Source organism: Schistocerca serialis, chromosome 5 (genome assembly GCF_023864345.2).
Source record: "Schistocerca serialis cubense isolate TAMUIC-IGC-003099 chromosome 5, iqSchSeri2.2, whole genome shotgun sequence".
NCBI lineage: Eukaryota > Metazoa > Arthropoda > Insecta > Orthoptera > Acrididae > Schistocerca > Schistocerca serialis.
This window is the reverse complement of record NC_064642.1, coordinates 576559526-576573921: the sequence shown is the minus strand read 5'-3', so window position 1 is coordinate 576573921 and position 14396 is coordinate 576559526. Positions and strand designations below refer to the sequence as shown.

General features: G+C 38.0%; 1 protein-coding gene across 1 annotated transcript in view; it reads left to right on the top strand.

Annotated features, from left to right (window-relative positions):
* LOC126482302 (laminin subunit alpha) overlaps positions 1–14396 on the top strand; it is a 365291-nt gene that overhangs the window by 288943 nt on the left and 61952 nt on the right. The window contains exons 41-44 of the mRNA XM_050106331.1: positions 797–1008; positions 3598–3751; positions 3939–4122; positions 10049–10179. Coding sequence (XP_049962288.1) covers positions 797–1008; positions 3598–3751; positions 3939–4122; positions 10049–10179 — 681 coding nt within the window. The remainder of the gene's footprint in view (positions 1–796; positions 1009–3597; positions 3752–3938; positions 4123–10048; positions 10180–14396) is intronic.

Here is a 14396-nt window from a genome sequence, read left to right as displayed (position 1 = left end):
CATGAATCATAGTTGATAATTACATGAATCATGGTTGTGTAGGTGACTAACTGTGTTGTTCCTCATAGTGATGACTGACTATCATGATCTCATCAGCACTTTGTCGTTTGAGTGCTTGTTGGTCTGTGGTATCTTCGGTATTCTCCTCAAACACTAGCTCTCAAAAGCTTGCAATCTTCTTTTCTGCCTTCTACAGCATTCAGGATTCTGCCACATACATATATGTCCTCAAGATGTCACTGGAAATCATAGTTTGTGATATTAAATCTTTAAAGAAATGGTGTGAATGTTTAGAAACTATTATCTTTGTTCTGAAATCCAGATTGGACTAAAAATTTAATTAGTGAAAAACGTAACAACAGACCTTGAGACAGTGTTTTAGAAAACACTGCGAGTTGGGAATGACTGGAAATTATTGATTCTTGTACATCACACCTTAGCCTACTTAAGTAGAAGCCTGTTAATGGTCATGACATATTTTATGCACTGTAATTAGTATTTTGTAATGAAGTATCTGAGCTCTAACAGACACATGTGACAGGGATTGATATTTCTGAAAATAATGCAAAATGAGATGATAGTGTGTTTTATATGGTATTTTTTCTTTCTAGCAATCCAGTCTGTTTGCAGTGTAAAAACATAACCTAAAATTGCATTGTGAATTGCGTTTTTTCCTATAATGGAAATTTGGTAGTTGTGTATTTTTTAATTCAATAGGTCTGCTTTCATATTTTGGCATAACAGTTAGTATATTTGTTCTAATTTGTAAATTTGAATTAATTTGTTTCCCTTTTAGTGAATTAACCAGGATACCAGTCCAAGAAACAGTTGAGAGTTACGCATCACAAGCCATACAGAATGCAAAAGATGCTAATGCAACAGCACAGAATACTTTGAGCACCATCTCAAGAATTATAAATCAACTACCAGAAGATGTGACAGTATCACAACAGCTTCCAAGAGATGCTGATTCTGCAATGAAGGCTGTGAATCAAGCTAATCTCAATGGTAAGTTGGTAGATTTGGGCAAAATTATTTGTCTATTGCTATGATTTGCTTAAAGTACGAAGTATTATTATCCAAAATTTTACGTTAGATCATATGTTACAGTGGATCATGAGAAAGAATGCCTCTCAGTGTTTATTGGTGTCACTGTAATTAAACAGGCTGCACTTGCCCAATAGTCCTAACCAGATTAAACCAGCATTGAATGCTGCGGATCATTCACATAGACTGCCCTTTACTGATAAAAGGAGCAATGATGTTGCTAGTCTATATTTTAAAGAGCCATATATCATAACCAGTGAGAGTGATATAAAATGTTTTTCATAATGAAGTATCAGATTTGTTTCTGTATTGTTTACTTTAATTTAATATTTTGACCTTACCCCAATGTCAAGAAAGCTAACATTGTTAGTACAGTGGTATTTGCATGTAAGTCCACAGACATTTTTCCAAGGGAGGGAGGGGGAATCTAGATTCTAAAATTGCCACTTTTGATATAAGTGAGTTGTTCAGGTTGGAGACACGTCACATCATTAGAACTGAATTTTCTAGACGACACTAAAACTTATAATATGCCAGAGAATTGATGGTTATTGACTCTGTATAAAAATAAAAACTCAGCTCTCCAGAATTCAGAGAGGGAAGGGATGGGCTCAGTGCACCCTCTTGCAGCCCCCCAACCACACTCCTTGTGGGTGGGCACGGACGGTGTCTGACCATGACGGAGTAATTAATTCTAATTCTGGTACATTCAGAAATTTTCTTTTCCAGTGTTTGGTCATCAAGAGGTCACAGTTTTAAAGAAACCAATAAGAAGTAAAACAAATGTGCAAAAAATAGTGATAAAGATAGAATTGATAAGATTAAAATTTGGGCCCTGATAGACAATTAAGAATTAAGGTAGGTAGCAAGGAAAATATTTTATGAGAACACAGGACCTGAAAATGCAATTTTAGCTCTTTTCGTTGTAGCTACACTATATGTTATAATTGACCTTAAAAATGTATGCAGTTTATTGTATTTACTTTATCCATTTCCATCAGAGGAACTTCACTGGAGGCACAATTATATTGGTGATTTTCTGATGAGTGTCCAGAAGTAATTGTCTAACATCGTTTCACTCTACTTGGTCTAATACCTTTCCTCTATGTACAAAATTTCTCAGCAGAAGTGTTCTGTACGTTCATTCTTGAGCAGTGCAACAGCTTTGGGAAAGAATTCCTAGCACTTCATTAATGGAACTCCAAGCTAACTTCTCATTATTTGTGAGAATATGTTGAGATGTCCACCTTTAGATGAATTGTGTGCTAGCAGTTATCAAGACTCTTACTTAACTTAGACAAGAATATGAGATCTCTTCCCAGAAATCCACTTAAGACCTTGTTATTTTATGCTACTGCGCTGAACCATTTCATTAGATTCTGGATCTTTTTATAACTGTTTTGGAGAAGTTGGAACAGCATGGTATTTTCAACTTGACTTATCACTGGATGAAACTTAGTATGATTGGAATATACAGTTAAGGTACATGAGTCACCAATTTAATTGCAATCATTTGTTAAGATATATCATGATCAATGACTTTTTTTGAGTGAAATACTATGTTTTGGAGGAGTTATGCAAAAGTGCCAATTTTTATATCATTTGATGGTTCTCATCAGATTAAGGGAATGTCTTTCATCATGTGGATTTGAGGCAAAAAATAGTATGCAGTTTATATGAAAGAAGATTGTTCTGGTCTTCATATACGTAGCCAAGTGTATATAGACAGAAACGGTGCTTCAGTGCATCTCTCAACAAAGTGAGTGCAGATTGCACATTACCCTCCTCCCTACCCCTTTCCTGTTGCTGTCCAGTCAGACTACAGGTAGAATACAATCAACAAAGATACATCCAGCATATTTCCTGAGTGTATAACATGCTATTTACTACATGTGGGATGTCATAGGCAATTTTAGGTAACTCAGAGTGAAGCTTAGCTTTAAGTGGATTAATTGATAATTATATACCCCTTTCCCCCTTCCCGACCCCTTCCCCCACCGTTCCACCCACTATCCAAATATTTTCCAGAAAGGAGCTTACTGATTTCTACATGACCAGTGTGGTGGGTCTAGTATTGAGAATTATATTATTCATGTAGTCTTATGATAACTGGCACTTGTTTGTGATTAGAATACTAATTTCAATCTTAATGATGAATTGGACTGTACAGTGGGTTACAAGGAGTGAAATTGTGTCACATTGCTGTGTTGGGTCTTTTTCACTTTAACATAAACCATACTTTTTTTAGCCACCCATACCATTTGCCACAAATGTCAAATAATTACATGAAAGACATCTTGTAGGTTGTTATGTTATCACAATCAGGGTTCCTAGAAATGTGTAACACATGTTTTTCTCCCATGTTGAAGATTTTGAATATTGTGTTTCTTGCTGTATATGTATATTGAGACAACTGGAGATACATTTGCTTATAAAAAGAGTAATTTCAGAGTTTCCATGATAATTATTGTTACTTAATTTTATATGCTATCTTTTCATCAAAATATTTGCTTACATTTGTTGAAAAAGGGAATTTTTTGTACTCCACAGTGGAGCAGGTAACTACTGTAGTGCCAAATATAAAAAGTCTCATGGCTGCTGTTGGAGAAAGACAGAACTTAACAGCCAAGGCCAGTAGTGATATCGGAAGGAAGATAGAAGAACTTAAACGACAGGTGGCATTGGCAAGGGATCATGTCAACAGGTAGACATACTACAGGTTTTGTTTCTTAACTGTAAAATACAAAAAGCAGAAAATTTTGTTTGCAAAAGTGAATTCTGTTATCTTTTTCTTTTGTTTCATATTATCAATAACCAATTAAGTGTAATTACTTGGTATCAAAATTATTCTTGTGTCTTCATTTAATGTATTTTTGATAATTTACTTACAGGATAGATGTTGGTGCAACATTTCAAGATGATTCAATACTGGAACTAAAAAACCCTGAGAGTTTACCTCACCTAGGAACATCCACTCATGTTTCAATGTATTTCAATACTGACAAACCAAATGGTTTACTTTTTTACATGGGAAATGAACTTGGTACAAGCCGAAGAATTAGGCGAGCAAAGACAGTAAGCATTTTAATTTGTTTCTTTGATATCATTCTTCCTCCAAGATCCACAGGCTTATGTAACATTTAAGAAAGGAAAAAGAAATGTGGTACAATTGTGGTTTTACTTTTTCTTTCTTTTCTGTGTGAAGGAAAACTGCATGCTTATAAAAATACAAATTTCAAACATGTACCAAGTATATGTAGGAAAGTCAGTACAAATCATGTTTCACAAGCCATGAGTGGAATTTTTCAGATATAAGTGACAAATTGTTTTAATTTTATCTTGATAGTTCCTTTTAAAATTTGTATTGAGTCTCAGAAACCAGATCATTATAAAAATCTGAGTAGTTGAAATATTATATCTATAGGTGGTTACAAAGGAATATTACATTTTCTGCCACATTAAAGCTTTGATTTTGTGCTTGCATGTTTGAATTGGTGTAACGTTCAACTGGCAAAGATTTGTGTCAGAATCACATTTTTAAACTGTCAGATAGTTTCATTATAATGTATACATAATCCCTATGTGACAGTTAATAGAAAACTGGCTCGGTTAATAGAAAACTGGCTCATGCACTAAGATTTATGCACAAATTTAATTGTGTATATAGATAGTTTATCCATTATGAGAATTGAGTGTCTTGATGATTTTTGCCTGTTATTGAAATTGATACTGGTAAGATATCAGTCCCAGGGATTCCAAGACTTTTGAGAATGTTTTTATTTCAATTCTGAAGTCAGATAACAAATGACAAATGAAATAGTTTTTTGTGTGATGTAATTGTAGATTAACAATTTCAGATTTTTTCCTTTATTTGTACTGTGAAAGCCTTTCTTCTTGCTAAACTTCAGGATTCTAGATCACAGGAAGTAACCTATATGTTTTAATGAATGTGTTTGTGAGTATCAAAATATGTGACGTAATGGCCATATCTTGTGACTGTGTTGACTTAGAAGTTAATGTTTATTATACCATCAAGGGACCAAGGGTATCAGTATGTGACATAAATTCCAAGTTGATATATCTACCTTTTCTGAGAAGAAGGTATTTTAACAAATGGACAGGCAGACAGACAATCAATAACAAATGAGAAGAAATTTTGTTTTCATGTGATATGATTGTAAATTAACAATTTTCAGATTTTTCCAATTGTTTTTATGTGATACCTTGCTTCTTGCCAAATTTGATTATTCTAGGACAATGGGAAGTACCCTACAGGTTTTGATGACTGAGTTTGCAACTATCAAAATACTTGAGATAAATGGCCATTTCTTTATATTATATTAACTTAGAAGCTAATATTTGTTATGCCGACAAGTGACCATTGACCTCAATATGTGACATACATTTCAACTTGATGTGTCTACCTGTTCCTGAGAAATGGGAATCGTCAAACAGACGGACAGGCAGACTGGCAGTCTAGTAACAAATGGAAATTTTTTTCCTCGTGATATAATTACAAATTAACAATGTTCTGATTTTTTTCTTTGGTTATAGTGTGAGACCTTGCTTCTTGCCAAATATCATGATTCTAGGTCAACTAGAAGTACCCTATAGGTTTCAGTGGCTGAGTTTGTGAGAATCAAAGTAAACCATGTGACATAAATGACCATATGTTTTGATTGCAGTAACTTAGGACATTCATTTTTTACACCACCAAGGGACCATAGACCATAGTATGTGACACAATTTTCAGCTTGATATGTCTACCCATTCCTGAGAGAATGGGTTTTGAGCAGCCGAACAGACAGACAGACAGATGGACAATAAAGTGACACTATAAGGGTTCCATTTTTACAAGTTTAGGTACAGAACCATAAAAAAGAGCCACATTAAGCAAGCCATGTTCCACCATTACACTATCTTTGTCTTGGGGGGTACTAGTTCAGGAAGGATAAGAGGAAAAGCTTCTGTATAGTGTAGAAAATAAGAAGTTTTGACTCATAATCTTGAAAAACATGAAGGAAAATCAGAGTGTAATGTCTGTTGGTCACAAGGCTATTAGAGATTGAATACAAGAGCAGAAAGCACAAAAATAACAGAGACAACCTGTTGCATCATTTTAAAATGAATTGTTCCAGCCATTCACCTAACTTATTTTGGCGAAATCGGATAAAATCAAATTTGGATGGATAGATCAGAATTTTTTATTCAGCATTGACTTCAATATTGAAGTGTCAGAATGTGACAAGCAAGTGTCAAGAACTTTTTTCAATGTCTTAAGGTCATTAAATTTATTCTGTACGAATAAAAATGCTACTCATAAGGAATCCTGCTTAGATAATGCTATTGTTAACTTTTTTGGTGAGATTTTTACTGTTAGTCATGCAGACAGATGTTTCTCTGATCATCAACCATTGCTCATCACACTTAACTGCAAACTGTAAGGTCATATCAGTAATATAACCCACAGTGAAAATGAGGTGACTTGGGTAAGAGGTCAGAAAGATGAATTTGGGAACTTGTTTGCTGATAGACTAAGTTATATAAAATAGGACTTTTTGTATGAAACACAGCCTGGACAAACTGATGTTGAAACTGTGTTTGACAGATTCTTTAGCAAATATATTGAAGTGTGGTACACCTGTTCACCCTAAGAAAAACTTAAATTTAAATGTAAGCCTAAACAAAGTTAGCAAATTGGTATACTAAAGGACTTAAAACATTAGGGAACAAATGTTGTTATTGTGAAAGGCATATAAAAAGAACTGTGAGGGTGACACTAAACAAGTTGGTATAGATTATGGGAAGTATCTGAAGTATAAAATTTTTTTACAAAACTAAGCTGCTTAATAAGGGAAAATTAGCATATGAAAATTTTATAGAAACTCCACCAAACAAGTGCAAAACAGCATGGCAGATTTTCACACAAGAACAATTCCCCAACCACACTCAGGAAGTATCACTTGAACCAGATCAGCTGAACAAGTTCTTTGTGACTTCTGTGAAAGAAATTGGAAACAGAATAAACATAGGCAACACATGTGCAAGTGAACTACTTGGTAAGCAGCTGCCAGTGAAACAGTCTTTTTCAGTGGAAAATTATGATATCCACAGATGTAGCAAAAGCAGTTAAAAATTCTCCAATTCTAAAACTATGGGTAATTACTGGTTATCCAACTACATTATCAAGAAAACTATTTATTTTATCTGTGAACCTTTAGCCTATATTTTTAATAAATATCTTCTGTTCGGAGTTTTCCCTACATCATTAAAAATTTCAAAAGTTATACCAATTTTTAGAAAAGGAGACAAGAAATCTCCCCCAAAATTATTACCCAGTTCAATAGTTCTTTTAATTTTCAAAATATTTGAAACTCATATATAACCAATTAAGTGATTATTTTGAAGAAAATAATCTCCTTTCGAACAAACACTTTGGTTACTTATGAGGAAAAAATACCTCCTCAGCAGGTCTTGACATTGTAAACCAGATAATCTCTGCTTTTGAAAATATAGATAAAGCCTCACTTGTTTGTATGTGACCTAAGTAAGGCCATTGAGTGTATCCCTTATGAGATATTGATTGAGAAACTTGAATTTTATGGAGTACAAACTACAGAACTAAAAATAATTGCTTCATACTTAAGACACAGGAAACAATATCTTTCAGAGAGAAACAGATATTCTCTAATGAAAATGTTAGAGACAGGTATACCACAGGGATCAGTGCTTGGACATTCATTATTGCCATCAATGATTTGCCACATGTTCCTCAATCTGTGGTCTGCCAAGGGGATGTCATAACAATTATTGCAACTCATCAAGACACATCAGCATTACAACAAATGTCACTGGAATAATTAAATGCTGCAGTAAAATGGTTCTCCTCTAAGAAATTGCTGTGTAATCCTGACAATACCCAGAATTTTCTGTTAAGACTAATAATATAAAAACTAGAACAGTTAAACTTTTAGGATTCTATATTGACTCCAGATTGAGCTGTGGAGAACACATGAGTCACATGGCGAAAGAATATCAAGAGTAACATACCTAATGTGGAAACTGAGAGATTTAACTATTCCTACCTATTTAAGATTGACATATTTTGGATTTTTCTGATCTCTGATCTCACATTTCTTATGGACTGCTAGTAAGGGGCCACTCCACACATATAGCTGATATATTGAAGATACAAAAAAAGCCAAGCAATGGAAAATCCAGGATGGAATGTAACAATATTATGAAAAGGAAAGTTGCTACTCACCATATAGCGGAGATGCTGAGTCGCAGATAGGCACACCAAAAAGACTCTCACAATAAAGCTTTTGGCCGTTAAGGCCTTCGTCAACAATAGACGATAGACACACATACGTGCACATGCACACACTCATGCAGTCGTGTATGCGAGTTGTGTTTGCGTGAGTGTATGTGTGTCTGTCATCTATTGTTGACAAAGGCCTTAATGGCCGAAAGGTTTAATTGTGAGAATCTTTTTGTTGTGCCTATCTGCTACACAGCATCTCCTCTATCTGGTAAGTAGCAACTTTCATTTTCATAATATTGATACTGAAAAAGTCGTAAGAGAAATATGTAGGACTGGACCAACAGATCACTTCCAACCTCTGTTTAGAAAACTCAGTATACTTCTAATTGTAAATCTGTATACATACGTCTCATCACTATACATTAAAACAAATATCAAAGAATTTCATATAAGAGGAGATATGCACCAACACAATACCAAAGGAAAAATTAAATTGGATATTCCATGACACATACTAGTAAAAACAGCCCACTCACCCACAGTCATCTCCCTAATAATCTTCAACAAATTACCACCCTCAGCATGGTTCATACCTTCTAAACTATTTCAAAGAAAACTGTACAGCTGGCTGGCTGAAAATCCTTTTTAAAAAGTAACAGATTTTTTTATGAAAAAAATGTGAACATATGTTAAAATTTAAAATATATGGCTAGATGCTTGTAGTTGTGTAGGTTATTCAGTATAAACACTTGTAACTGTGTATATAATTAAGTATACATATTTGTTTTATAAATGATAGAGCACAGAAATAAGTTGTCCTTTTTTGCTGGTTTTATTTTGCAAATCCAGATTTTTGGCTAGTGCCTAGCCATTATCAATGCTGAAAAATACAAGAAGAACATGGTCAGGCGATACTATAAAAAATTGCAATGCATGGCATAACATATATGGCTTATACATTAGAGTACATCACTATTTTCTAGTTTCAACGCATGTCGGTTCTGTTTTGTTCGAGCATCAGTCACAGTTCTTTGAATAGTACTGTCCACATATAGGGCACCATACAGCCAATCAGTGTGTTCTCCACACAGCCCACCTTCATTATACAGTAGGATTCAAAGAACTGTGACTGACGCCCAAACAACAGGGAACCGACAAGCATTGAGACTAGAAAATAGTGGTGTGTAATCTAATGTATAAGCCATATTGGTTATGCCACACGTTGTAATTTTTTATAGTATCACCTGACCATGTACTTCTTGCATTTTGTAGCACTGATAATGGCTAGGCACTAGCCGTAATCTGGATTCGCCAAATGAAACCTGCAAAAAAAAGGACGGCTGATTGCCACGCTCTATCATTTATAAATCAGATCACAGTTGCTGAGTGTACCTGCATGCCTAATGGAGGGGAACCTGATAAATATTTGTGATTGAGCATGTAATAAAATATACAAAACACAAGTTAAAACCTAAAGTGTACAGTTAATGTATGTAGTTATGTTAAGAACTAAACATATCAGTATTATGTGTAAGATATAAAGCCTATTCCATTATTTTAATGGTCAGCAGCAAATAAAGATTAATACATCTTTTTAGTTTAAATTCTGATGAAACAGAAAATGTATTTCACAGTCAGTTTTAAAATCCAGTTATACGAAGTTGGTGTTCTACTGGTACTTTATCATTGTGTTTCATTGTACCTACCTAAACCTAATTCTAATGTTTGGCTTTACAGGATGATTTTATCGCACTGGAAGTTGAAAATGGATATCCTGTTCTAATCGTTGACTTAGGTTCTGGCCCACAGAAAATAATCAATGAGAGATATGTGGCTGATAAGGAGTGGTATCAAGCAATCATTGAAAGGTAACATCATTTTCTAGTGATTTATCTTTTTCACAATATCAGAAAACACACAGGAAATGAAGTTCGTCCTATGTGTGGGCCTATGCACACTACAGGAATTGCATAATGCAAATAATCGCTGCAGTATTTGTCACATTTGTCATTCTGCCCTGGAAGTTAAGTGTGTGTGTGTGTGTGTGTGTACCAGAGATTGTGGTACTTCGCTCCATGCATGGGCAATTAGCAACTGCACCATATGGCATCCGCTTAAAATCCAGATACATAACAAATACAAAATATCTGGAAATTAGTTGATAATAACTCAGAAGACTAAGATATGGACAGCAGCAATCATCCTCATTTTGCAGTCTGTTGAAGTGCTCAAAATTCGTGCAGTTGTTATTCAATATGAAAGTAAAAGACCGAGGTAACCAATATTTGTGGAACTAGAGGAGTTTGCACTTATATAATCCATCAAAATAGGGCTCACAGTCACATTAATTTAAAAGAAATAGTTTTGTTAAAAGGAAAATGCACTTGACAAAAATTGAAAATGACAAGGACTTACGTTCTTTTGAATTAAAGACCACTCACTAAAAACCAGAAGCTTTGAATCATTGATGGGCTTAATCAAAAAGAAAGAAAACTTGCTAGCTTTCAGAGAAATCATTTCTCAAGATAAAGTGGAACACACATGATCGTGCGCGCATACACACACACACACACACACACACACACACACACACACACGTACATGAATACCATCCAGCTGGCACCAAGTAGGGGCATAGGCATGTGTGTGCATGCATGCAAGAGTATCTTTTCTGTGTCTGTTGTCTGTTTTGTTCTAGCTCAAAAAGGGTTACTCTGAAAGGTAGCAAGTTTTAAGCAAGTTTTATTTCATTTTGTGTTTACCTCTCTATGACTCAACACTTCTGATTTTTGGGGAATGATCTCCTTTAATACAAAAGTATTTACATTCTACCAGAACTTCTCACAGTAAGTATGAAGGAGATATCAAGGTGGTAAGGTAATGACCACGGTTCTCTCTTCTAATCATCAATACTTTTACTACGCGACAAACGTACAGGTCGAAGACTAGGCCGGAACTGAGGTCCCAGAAGCATACAAAACAGATATCAACTAGAAGACATGATACACATACAATGTTCTGGCCTATCGTTCCATGGATCGACGCCACATAGCCGCCCCCCCCCCCCCCCCCCCCCCCGCCCTGCAGTATGGAGTACGTACCCAAAGGTGGGGCAGGTTGGCGAGAATTTAAGTGGATTACAGTGAGTTCCTCCACGTCTAACGGCATGGGCCGTGTGGGAGGAGGGCATGGAGCAAATCCTGGAATGCTGATACTGAAGTCTTGGAAGCGACATCAGCAGTTGTAGTCGTCGGCTGGTGCGGGAGCGCTGGTGTGGAAGGGTGTCATCAGCAGGGAACCTAATGATCACCTTTCCACTTGGCCTAACGTAAGCATGTAGGTTGCCACACGTAGCACTTTGAGAGATTTTGAAATGCTTCACTACACGTTGTGACACACCACCTAACGAGTCACACAAATCGTCATTCGCAAGCAACACTAATGCAGTATCACCACTAACGATGATAGATAAATCACATTATGTCATTAGGATGAACATGGGTAGAGAGCTTGTAAGTGGCGGCTGCTAACGGAGAGGTATGCTGAGCCGGTGGGGTGGGGAAACCGTAGCACGGTGAGGGTGGTGTGCTGCGAGTAGAGGGGAGAGTGTCAGATGGTGAGGTCTGAGTGGGAGTGGCAGGAACCTGAGGGCTGCACCAGTTATAAGAGTGGTGCAGTGTGCTGTCGCATGAAGATGGAACTGTTATATTAGAGGCCTGGGAGCTGGGGCCTCTGCTGTGGGAGCCGGGAGACGGAAAACCCCGAAATGAGTGTGGGTGTGGGCTTGTTGACAGGGCCGGTGTAGGCATGAGTTTACTCGAATCATAAGCAGAGGAAGAAGGCCGGGGGTGGCCAGAGAGCGTGGTCTCTTCAGCGGTGGGTGAGGTAGGGGAAAACGCGATGCGAGCAGGCTTAACCCTGTTGAGGGAGACAGTAGTTACTGAGTCCTTTTTCGGAAGTGTCGAGCACCTTGGGAACATATGTGTGCGGCAGAGTGTGGCTGGAAGGGGAAGGGGGTTGAAGCTTGTTACAGTGTAACCTCACCCGTTCTACCAAGGACGGCAGTTCAGACGATTTGGCGACTGGAGTAGGAGCAACAAGTTCGCCTGGCAGTGTAAGGGACTGGCCGTAGACAAACTTGACCACTGAGCCTTTAAGGTCTTTCTTGAAAGTGGTCCGCAAAGTAAGACGAATGGCAGGGCTTCCGTCCAAAGGAGGCCATGGCAACGGAGGGCTGTCTTAAGCGACCTATGCCAGCATTTCACGAGGCCATTGCTTTGGGGGTGGTATGCTGTTGAATGAATTTTCTTGATGCCTCACAGGTTGGTCGTCAAGTAAACAGGGCAGCCAAAGCGTGAAATCCAAATGTCTATGAAGGATTGTGCCACTGATTCAGATGTAATATTGGGTAGCGGGGCAGCTTCCACCCAACGAGAGGTTCTGTCTATAATAGATAGCACGTATCTGTAACCCTCAGAGGGGGTGAGGGGGCCCACCAAGTCGATGTGAACGTGGTGGAAGGGACTGGAAGGAGTGGTGAAGCTGCCTAGTGAGGGTGATGTGTGCCGCAAAACTTTATTTTGTTGGCACGGAATGCAGACACGGGCCCAGGCTTGGCAGTCACGACGCATGTCGCGCCAGACAAAGCGCTCTGAAATAAGTCTGGTAGAGGCTGTCACACCTGAATGAGTTAGGTTGTGTAATTTGTCGAACACTTGTCTCTGTAGAGGTTTGAGTATGAAGGGACGCAGCGTGCCAATTGATTCATCACACCAAACCTCGCCTATGACACTGGGAAAGGTGGATCGCACAGGTTTGAGTGATGAGCTGTGATCGGAAATAAGGTCCATAGTGTCGGTGTTGGCAGACTGCAGCTGAGGCAAGTTATAGAGGTCTTATCAGAGTTGTGAGAGCACCAACACGAGACAAAAAATCTGTGACCACATTATCTGCACCCTTGATGTATCGTATATCAGAGGTAAATTGCAATATGAAGTCCAAATGATGGAAGTGTCTAGGTGGAGGGTCAGTCGGGGGGTTCTTTACAGCAGCAACCAAAGGTTTATGGTCAGTTAAAATGTAGAGGTCACTACCCTCAACCGCAGCGCGAAAGTATTTCACAGCCTCTTAAACTGCCAAGAGCTCCCTATCAAAGGCTGAGTACTTTTTTTGAGCGCCGTTGAGCTTCTTAGAAAAGAACTGCAAAGGAGAGGTAGTATCTCCGACGGTTTGGCTGAAGACAGCACCTGCTGTGGTATCACTGGCAGCCGCGGTAATAAAAAATGTAGCATCTGGATGCGGGTGGGCAACAGTTACTGCGTTTGCTAGTAGGTGCTTCAGTTTGTCAAAAGCTTGTTCCATGGCAGGGGTCTAGGGGACCGGGTGGATACCGGTCGTATTTTTGCCAGCAAGGGTGTTTGTTAGGGGAGCCTGAACCTTGGCTGTGGCAGGCAAGTGCTTCCTATAATAGTTAACTGTTCCAATGAACCTGTGCAGCTCCTTAAACGAGTGAGGGTGTGGCAAATCCAAAACAGGTTTGATTTTATCCTCGGGAGGAGTGAGACCCTTAACTGACACGATGTAGCCTAAAAATCTTACCAAAGTCTGGTGCAACTGGAGCTTATTATTATTCAGTTCAACACTGGCAGCGGTAAGAGTGTCTTTAACAATGTGCAAATGTTCCTTGTTCTTTTGCAAAGTAGGACTGAAAATAAGAATGTCGTCCAAGTAAACGAAACAAAAATCCAGATGAAACAACACCTTGTTTATGAATCTCTGCCAAGTTTGTGCAGCGTTGCAGAGGCCAAAGTGCATGAACCAGTACTGGAAAAGGCCGAAAGGTGTTGTAACAGCTGTCTTTTCAATCTCCTCTGGTGCCATCGGAATTTGATAATAGGCCCTCCTACAGTCCACTACCGAGAAATATTTGGCACCTGCAAGAGCATGGTTAAAATCCACGGCGTTAGGAACTGGGTACTTGTCTAGGATAGTACGAGAGTTCAACTTAGTATAGTCGCCAACCATATGCCAGGTGCCATCGCTTTTTGTGACAAAGTGGATAGGCGAGGCCCAGCAGCTGGCAGAT